We start from the raw sequence: 9,991 nt of genomic DNA, 5'->3' as shown, positions 1-9,991 counted from the left end.
AAAAAAAAAAAAAAAAAAAAGAAATCCTCCAAGAATATATGATTGAAACTGAAGTTTTCAGGAAAAAAATTTTAGACTCTTAAATTTCAATTTAATCCTCAAAAGCTGACAAAAAAAAAGTGAAGCATTTAATTTTAATCTTCCAACAGAAATTTAAAAAGTCAACAGAACTAAGAATGGGCAGACAAGGTTGAATATTTCACAGTTCAATGACAACAACACCAGATCTCTTAATACTTCCATTTCAATTGTTAGAAGTAGATGTAAAATATATTTAGCACCTGAATGGTTCTATCTAGTCAGGTTTATATGTTTAAATGTCAAAAGCAGGTTGAGAATGCATCTTACAGCAATCACATTCTATCAATCATTTTGGAAACTACAGTTTATTTAAATGATTCTGATAAAACTAAGCCTATCATGATTTGGAAGCATTATATGGAGAGACAGAATTCTATAAAGGAACTTTGGAAAGGTAAAGAGTCAACTTGTCTATACTTAAAGTTGAAATGCTTTCAAGAATAATTTGGAAATATTAATGACCAATAGTATCAGGACCCCAAATAAATGAAATGAAATAAAGCTCCCTCAACATCTATCTGCCTGGTAGCTGGGGGAATGGATATAAATATCTCCTGGCCCTGAGTTTTAGCTTCACTCACACAGTGAAGAGCCTACATTTTGACTAGTTCTGCTCAAATGGCACTGAAGCCACACAGGGTGGAATGAGGGCCTCTATGCTATGTACAGGTCTCTAAGGAACTTCTGTTTACAGATCTGAGTGCTCACTGGTACAGTGAATGGACAGGATATAAATGGGGTTTTATGTTGACAGCTCTACCCAAAACCACCGAGGCCTTGACTCTCACAGTTTATACTCAGGGTAGTATGTATTAACATCTCCTTTCTGTGCCATAAGCATTCAAGAATCAGCTGAGGCAATACCTCTCTGTGTAAGAAAAGAAAAACTGCTCCTTTTTCTTTATTTCCTAATGGATAACATTTCTGTTTTTATGCTTGCTATACACATTATAGAGCAGATTCAGGCACAGAGTTTATAAGGCAAAATCTATAAAAATCACATATTTCCATGATTGCCTATCTCTCAGGTATATTTTGTTATTACAAATTTCCAATGTTATCTTAAATAATTCCATTCCTTGGAGTAGCATTATTCTTGGAAGATTTTTTTTTTTAATTTGGTCTGTAAGATTTTATGAAGTGATTCTAACTTTCTGATCCCAGATCATTTATAAAAAAAAAAAATTCCAAAGACCTGAAAAAAATCTGCTCAGACCTACAGGTCATGCCTCAGCTGCATTACTAACTGGTATGCATATACAGATGTGGCAATAACATTCAGAGGGAAAGACAGAATCCTTGAGGCCTAAAAAGAATAAACTAATGGAGATGGGTATCAGCTAAAGCTTGTGGACTGTAATCTAAATTTCACAGTCCTTCCTAAACACTTGAACACTTCATTCATTCATTCATTCATTCATATATTCACTTCGTCATTCATTTACCCATTCAACAAATGACACTGAATGACAAATGGGGGGGGGCATATGGAGAATAAGCAGTGAAGGACGTAGAGACCCTGATCTCACTGAGTCCAGTCTGTCCTAGTGATCTGTGTGTTCTCTTAACTGTTAGGCATCTAGTAACACTGCCAGCCCCAACTTCATAGTCTTCAGTGGAGACACACATACCACAGAGGCCCATGTGTGAACATCTTCAAAGGGCACAAGTAACCAGAGAATGCTGAACATAAACATAATGGCTTCAGAGTTTCTTGAAGCCTAAGGATATCATCCATGTGCTATAACATAAAAGCTTTAACCGAACACTGCACAAGAGAAAACACCCAGTGCCATGAGTCTCACTCGTGTGAGAGGGAAAATACCAGGTGATGACACTGAGTGCTTCACACCACAAATGGCATAGGAAAGCTGAGATGCTTTCTTCCTACAGTTCTTGGTAACCAAAATTCATTTCTTAGAGTGCAGCTTTCATCAAGCTAAGAACAATTAGAACAGGCTACAGAAAACATATGGGTGGGACTAAAGAGTAAGCCTACCACAGAGGCCCATGTGTGAACATCTTCAAAGGGCACAAGTAACCAGAGAATGCTGAACATAAACATAATGGCTTCAGAGTTTCTTGAAGCCTAAGGATATCATCCATGTGCTATAACATAAAAGCTTTAACCGAACACTGCACAAGAGAAAACACCCAGTGCCATGAGTCTCACTCGTGTGAGAGGGAAAATACCAGGTGATGACACTGAGTGCTTCACACCACAAATGGCATAGGAAAGCTGAGATGCTTTCTTCCTACAGTTCTTGGTAACCAAAATTCATTTCTTAGAGTGCAGCTTTCATCAAGCTAAGAACAATTAGAACAGGCTACAGAAAACATATGGGTGGGACTAAAGAGTAAGCTCTTTTTTCCAGTTAACCAGTAATAACAGTCCCTGCACTACTCTTTTGTAGATATAAACAAAGTACCAGAAAAGTAATTCATTTTAAGATATTCCAAGAAAAAAAAGCAGTAAATTTAAATCTGAAGACCAACTTCCCCCAAAAGTGACATGCAAAACTTCAACAGTGAGCTGGTACTGCATATTCAGGAATGATGTGCTCTGTGGTGTCTCACAGCACCATAAAAATGTACTTCCTGATAAGACCAACAGAAGACCTTAAAAAAAAAGTATGCTAACTTTTACTAAATGTTACAATCAATGATGTAACTTATATAAGTAGGGTTACTTTGTCACATATTGATAGTTACCTCACTTTCACATCCACATTAACTTGATTTTAAATGCAATTAATACATATAGTCAAGGAAGACTAATGGACTACATTCTGCACTTAACCTGGTGGACATTTTCAAATGGCACAAGTGACCAGTGCAAACCTATTTTGCATTGTAAACGACTAAATAAATCTTAATGGATTAAGAATGATCAGCTATCAACACACAAGGGAAATTAAGTGCTGAAATGCCTACATTGATTATTTTAAATTATTAGCCTTACTCTGTTCTTGAATTTGTATGCTTTTAGTGAGCTTTAACACATTTACAAGACTTATTGACTATAATTACAAGAGAATTCAAGTAATGGACACATCAATTATAAGCAACATGTCTTGACCAGACAGTTGCATAAAGAATTCTAAAAAGAGCTCCATTAGCATCTTCCTCTTAGTTTTATTCAGCTTTATCTGCCTTAAGAGAACATGTTTAAAAAACACATATTTTCTATGCATAAGAAGAGTCTGGTTTCTGAGATCATGTCATTTCAGAAAGTGAGCTGCAGAAACAGAGACCCTAATAATGCTAACAAATAAGCATTGAAATGTACTCCAGAAATGGCGCTATAGCATGTGGGTACTTGAGAGAAAGTCTACATGAGGACTACCATGTTTCTATTTACCTACATTAACTCTTTGTGGGTTCTCCTGTTACTTTCTCCAAGGAAAAACTTTGATCTAATTTAATCACCCTCAATTACTAATAATGCTCCATACCTTTGTTTTATCTTCCTCCTTGTAATCATGCACTAAGTTTCAAAAACTGCATGAATTTAAAGTATAGATTTAATAATAAGGCATTATTTAAAAGTAAAGTAAAATAAACCTTACAGTTTTAATGAAAATATGTTCATTGAAATGTGAATTTATTATTCAAATCCACTCATAAATTCAACTATGTAGACAGAACTTGTCTAAGCAGAGCACAATGATTTAGAAAAGCTGTCTATTTAAAATAAAGAATGTATGGCAGGTTTATAGAAACACTGCGGTGAATTTTTACATAAATTTAGAACAGTAACTTATGCATTTCTCACCAAAAAAAACTTTTTTTAATATCTCTCCAAATTAAACATTAACACAGAACCCTAATACGAAAGAATGCAAACGCTCAATCAGGTGCTACCTGAATGAAAACCAAATCCCAACACATACTAAGTGAAACAGGTTGAAATTCAATCCTTGAAAGCAGAATCTACTACTGGGAGCCACATTTACAGATATAAGCTATCTAACAATGAATGTTCGTAAATTCCTAATATTTTTTGAAAATATTTTATTAAAATCTAAAGCCACTTAATATGCCCTCCAAAAATACATTGTCACTTAATATATACTTTGGAAAACCAATTAATCAGGACATAAAACAACTGAAAAGCTATAAAAGAGCTTCACAAAAGCATCAGAGGGACTATACTTTTCGACAAAAGTAAAAGAAACTTGTCCATTAACTTGCCTTTGGAGCCCGTAAGGCTGAATCACCTCTAGAAATGTTAACTGCAAACACTGCTTAGAGACAAGCACAGCATCACACAAAGGTGGAATGTGAATTAAATGAAAGACCCACACACTAATACAAGTAGAGTTCTATGCTTGGATGGGACCCGAAGTCCAAGCTTCATCATTCTTTTGCACTTTATAGGAAAACACTGGCTCCCTGCAGGGTTTACATACCTGTATGAGTTCGAATGTGAGCCAGAAAGGCCATGGAATTGCTACTTCGACACATCTTCCCACAGTACTTGCAAACATTTCCCTGGTTTTCCTCTCTTTCACGATTGATTTGCTCGGTGTCTTCTACTATGTACTTATTCACCTCCCGGAGCAATTCCTCATGCTGTCCTTTAATATGTAGAAATAAATTCTGTTCAGAATCAAAGGGCTCTGTACACTTGACACATTTAAAGGTGGCCCCTCCCTCTGGAAGCTCTTCTACACTGGCCTGTTCATTTCTCATATGACCAGCGCTAGCCAAATGCTGGTGAAGGTTGCTCTCTGTATAGAAGGATTTCCCACACAGTAAACAATGAAAGTGTTTCTCTTTTGTAGGATGCTTCATGGCTATGTGAACATTCAATCCACTAAGTCCATCTGCTAAGAAACCACAATCATCACATCGGATGCGTGTGGACTCGCCGAATGAACTACCTTCAACTTTCCTTTTCTTCAAGCCTTGAGCACAGTCTTTTAGGGGCAGCTCACTAACTTTTACCCCTGTTGCCATCAGAACCTCTTCAGACTGATCTATCAATTCACCATCTTCAGAGTTCTTTATTCTAATTATGGAAGAGTCAAATCGGCCAAAACTGTACATGGTCTGCCCTTTATCATCAATACTTATTATGGTTTCATAAACATCATTACTGTCAACTGTGCCATCAGATGCTGGGCCATCCTCTTCCAAAATAATTTCAGTTTCATGTTGTGAATTCATCAGAATTTCCTTATTCTCCAGAATACGATCTGCCTGTGCATCTTTCAAATCTTCTGAACTCCTTTCACATCCAACTTTGTCCTGGCCACTGCCATCCAGGTCCAACTGCCCTCTCGGTATTTTCACCACCACAGGGGAAATGCGTTCACAAGAATGGTCTCCATCTAGGATGTCAGGACAGAGGGGTCTGTCAAGGACTTTACCTCCACTACTGTCTGTGCTGCCTCCCTCATCCTCACAGCATATGTTTGGATCACTAACATCATTCAACACATCATGGCTTTTCTTGGCTGTCTCACACTTCACAGCAGAGCTTCCCGAATTTTCATTTTGCAAACAGCTTGGGGAGCCACAATTTGAGGAAATATTAAGTGACACTATCTCATGTTTCATACTTTTATCCTTAACAAGGGGCTGTTGCAAAGTCTCACAAAAGGAATGGTCTTCACTCAAATTAGATTCTTCCTCAGTCACAATTTCTACTGAGTTAGGAGCACAGAGTACTTTAGATACATCTAAATTAGTACTGTCTTCTAAAACAGAACAATCTGTAGCACTTCTAGATTTGAGAGTACCAGGTGATTGGTTTGGAATCTGAAATTCCTCATGATTTTGCGAATGTTCTTCCTCAGGAATAATGAAGTTTTTGGACATTTCTGAAGAACATGCTTCCACACTGGAAGAGTTAAGGTAAGAGTGCCTTTTCATTTTATGCTTCTCTGTTGCGGCATGCCTAGTCATCTCTCGACGAGTCACTGCATAGTAATCACAGGCCATGCAATAAAATTCAAACTCTTTTGTATGCTTCCGTTTCACATGCAGCTCTAGAGAAGCAGCAGAGTGAGCACTGAACTCACAGTGTAGGCATTTATTATCACTTGAACCTGCAACATCTCTCTGAGAGTATGCATCATCCTGCTGGAGGTTCTCTGGCTCTAGTGATACCTGTCCCTTTTTATCAGTGAGATGACTGCTGACTTCTCGATCCACAGAATGAAATATATTTTCCACTTCACCTTCAACTGCATTTCCATGATCCACCACTGGCTTTTCTAAAGGAGAGGTTTCTGACTCAGTTGACTTGTTAGCCTGTTCATCAGAAACAGACACTGCTAAATGGGTATTCTTTTTACAAGCTTCAAGGTTACCTCCTTCAGGACCAACAATTATATCTGAACTTTGTTTCCCATTTGCTTCTATTTCTACCCGTCCTTTATGCTTTTTGGTGGCACAATGACGCTCCATATCGCCCTTAGTTACAGTGTAGTATTTACATACTTTGCATAAATAACTATACTGGTGGCTATGTTTGCGTCTGATGTGCACTGTCAAATTTGTAATACTAGAAGCCAAAAGACCACAGTGTGAACAAGTCCGTGAGATGCTGCCTTTGGGTCTCCCTCTCTTTGGAGCAGTGGCTAAGGCTAATTCATCATCTTTGCTGACGACGCCAGACTGTGACAGTTCCTTAGGAGTTGGCATGCTCTTCTCAAGATAGGAATGCTCCTGTAACTGCACACCAACATGGCCTTCAGACCTTTCATTTCCCGAAATGTTGAAGTCTTCTTTTTTATCATTTGCACCTATACATACCCTTTCAATGCATTCTTCAAAACTTAAACCAATATTATTTTTCTTTGCATTTTCAAGATGTTTACTTCTCTTAATATGCTTCTCCATTCCTTCTTTGCTCAATGAATAAAGATTGCATGCTTTACAAAGAAAGTGATAGTCTTGACCATGCCGAAGCTTAATGTGTCTTGTGAGAACAGTGGAAGACCTTGTTTTATAAAAACATTTCTTACATTGAAACTGAGGCTTACTTGAATGCCTTGCTTCATTTCCGTGGCTTACCCTCAACTTAGCAGGTTCTTCCTGAGCTGCTTTCCCTGACTGGTTCATAGAATCCTTTGTATTTTCTGATTCTAAAGTATTGAAAGATAAAACAGATTCACTGTTCAATGATGGAGTAGTCTTTGGTTGAACCATGGAACTATTATGCTTCTCAGTTGCTTTGTGTTCCTCCATGTCTTTCTCAGACAAGAACAGATTACAGGAGGTGCAGAAAAACCCCATACCATGCTTTTCCTTCATATGGTCTCTCAGATTTATTTCAGTCAAAGAAATAAAGGAACAACATTGACAGCCGAGGACAGAAGCTGTTTGCTGGTGCTGATTACTGTGCAAATGTTCTTCTAAGTCTCTTCTTGACGTACTGAAAAAGTTACAAGTCTGACAGTGAAACTGCATGTCTCTTTCATGGCACCTTTTCATATGAATTTCCAAGTCTGTCTTGTTTGTGGCTGTCAGACCACACTCTGTACAGGTACATGGAATCTGGTGGTCAGAAGCTGGCTTTACTACCAGGGTGGCCAGCTGTATGGAGTCTGGAAGACAGGCAGTTGTCTTGTCCTGTGTCACTTCTGGGGTATCTGAGTGACTTTGGACACTGTTGCCCATTTGTACTTGTTTCAGTATTGGCTGTGCATCGTCTGTTTTCATCTGTGTTCTAAAGTGTTTCATATATATCCTCTGAGTTTCATTTGTGCCTCTTTTATTAATTCCTAAAAGATTAAATCTTTTTTTGGCCTGGCCTTTTAGGGTGAAAGTGCCACTTCGTCGGCGAAAGCTATTACCCAACATTAGAATATTTCGCTCAGATCTTGGCCTCGAGGTGGTACTGATACTGATATGTGCTGTCTGTGGGGTATTTTTGGTAGATTCTGATTTACCTAAAAGTCCCTCTGGGATTACTAAGCCTCCTAGCTTTCTGTTCTGGTTTTCAAGATTCTGAGCTACACCAAAAGTAACATTTTCCTCCACAACATCTGCTTTTCCTGAGGAGGTATTCCTGGACGGCACCATTTCAACAAGGAGCTCACTGCTGCTGCCACTGTGTTCAGAACAGCTTCCTCCACAGTCTTGAAATTTGCTCCCAACATTTTGTAATCCTTTTGACTCGCCATTCTTTGCTATTGGTTTAGAAGCTCTTGGTTTCGCTCGAACATTCTTTGTTCCCATAACACATGTTTTTTTAGGAAAATGTTGTTTTGTTAAAATTTGTACAAATCCTCCACGAGCAGCAAGATTCTGACGCCGCAGATGTGTTTTACCAAGATAGTGTGCATTCAACAGGTTTTCTTCCACACATTGAAAGCCACAGAGATCACAAGAAAAGACTTTCTGTGGCCCATGTGTATGTTTGATATGCATGTGAAGAGATGAGCTGCTCTCTGCCTTGTGGCTGCAGTGGCAGCACGTATGTTCTTTAGCCTGTTCCACATGACATTCAGCATGCTTTTCCAAATCAGAACAAGACAAAAATGTACGGCCACACAAACTGCACTTGACAACAGCATCTGTGTTTCCAAAGCTGCAACTAATACTCATTTCTTTCGGGGGGAAAGGAGAGTCTCTTTCTGGAACAAGGGAAATCATTTCCTGAGCAAGCCTTCTTCTTGTGTCTGCTTTCAGAGAAAGGCCATCAACTGTGCTACAGTCACAAGATGGGGAGATGACAATTGGAAGAGCTATGCCTCCATCTGAGCAGTTTGTTGGGAAGGCCTCCTTTCCTACTTCAGCTAACTGGACTCTGGCTTCTTCAGCTGAGCTCTGGGCAGTGCCCAACCCACAGGTGCCCTGTTCTCCAGTCTCAAAGAGCTGCACTGTCTCTACTCTCATTCGTTTGGAAGCATGCTCATTTCTGTCTTCTTCCACAGTAGTATTGTCCAAGTTGGACGATTCTGAAAAACCTCTTTTGCTAATGAAATTCTCAGAAGCAGCTGCTTTCATATCAGATACAGGCCCACATCCAGCACCAGGAGATGAAGTTCTTCTCATGTCTCTTGCTTCCTTGATGTTTTCATCTTCATCATTTTCAGGTTTATTTTCAGAATCCATGCTATAAAGTTCTGGTGATGTTTCTTCTGACAAAATTGGACTAACTGGCACTTACAGCCCTGTGAAATAAACAAACATGGTATTAAGTCTTTAAACATAAAGAAAATGCCAATCTCTTAATCTAAAACTGAGGGAAAAAAATATGATGAAATTGACCTCAATGAAGTGCTTACATATGTAAGTGTGGTGGCACACTCCTTTAGTCCCAGCAATGGGAGGCGGAGGTAGGCGGATCTCCAGGATGGAAGCCAGCTTGGTCTACATAGGGAGTTCCAGGCCAACTGGGGCTACAGGAAGACCTTGTCTCAAGAAGACCAATAAAAGAGAGGAGGGGAGAGGAAGGAAGGGGAGGGGACAGAGGAAAGGGAAAGGAAGAGGAAGAGAAAAGGGAGAGGAAAAGGCGAGGGAGAGGGAGAGGGAGAGAGGCAAGGAGGGAGGGAGGGAGAGAGGGGGAGAGAGGGGGAGAGAGAGGGAGAGGAAGAGGGAAAGGGAAAGGAAAGGTGCATTCAGTGTTTGTACACACAAACACTGGGGAGGCTGAAACTGGAAGAATGCCTTCAGGTCAAAGCCAGCCTAGGCTAAAAGTGAGTACCAAGCCAGCTACAAAGTGAGAGCCCAGCAAAAGAATAAAAAGAAAGGAAGAAAAAAAAAATGGAAGACAAGAGGGAGGGAGGGAAGGAGGGACGGAAGGAAGGAGGAGGGAGGGAAGGAGGGGCAATCAAATTTGGGGGCTACCGTTGACTCACAAAGCAACTATGATTTCTTTGGGGGGGGAATATTCAGATACTGTCCAACAGTTCCCCCACTTCCCATGTTTTAATTCTCTGGACTAAGATTT

General features: G+C 39.4%; 1 protein-coding gene across 1 annotated transcript in view; it reads right to left on the bottom strand.

Annotated features, from left to right (window-relative positions):
• The window catches only part of Znf407 (zinc finger protein 407), a 501,268-nt gene that overhangs the window by 459,775 nt on the left and 31,502 nt on the right, over positions 1–9,991 (bottom strand). Inside the window, exon 2 of the mRNA XM_008850672.3 lies at positions 4,494–9,212. Coding sequence (XP_008848894.1) covers positions 4,494–9,153 — 4,660 coding nt within the window. The 5' untranslated portion in view covers positions 9,154–9,212. The remainder of the gene's footprint in view (positions 1–4,493; positions 9,213–9,991) is intronic.

Source organism: Nannospalax galili, unplaced genomic scaffold (assembly GCF_000622305.1).
Source record: "Nannospalax galili isolate Female #2095 unplaced genomic scaffold, S.galili_v1.0 scaffold243, whole genome shotgun sequence".
Taxonomy (NCBI): Eukaryota; Metazoa; Chordata; class Mammalia; order Rodentia; family Spalacidae; genus Nannospalax; species Nannospalax galili.
The sequence above is the reverse complement of the archived record's forward strand: the minus strand, read 5'-3'. Positions and strand labels throughout refer to the sequence as shown.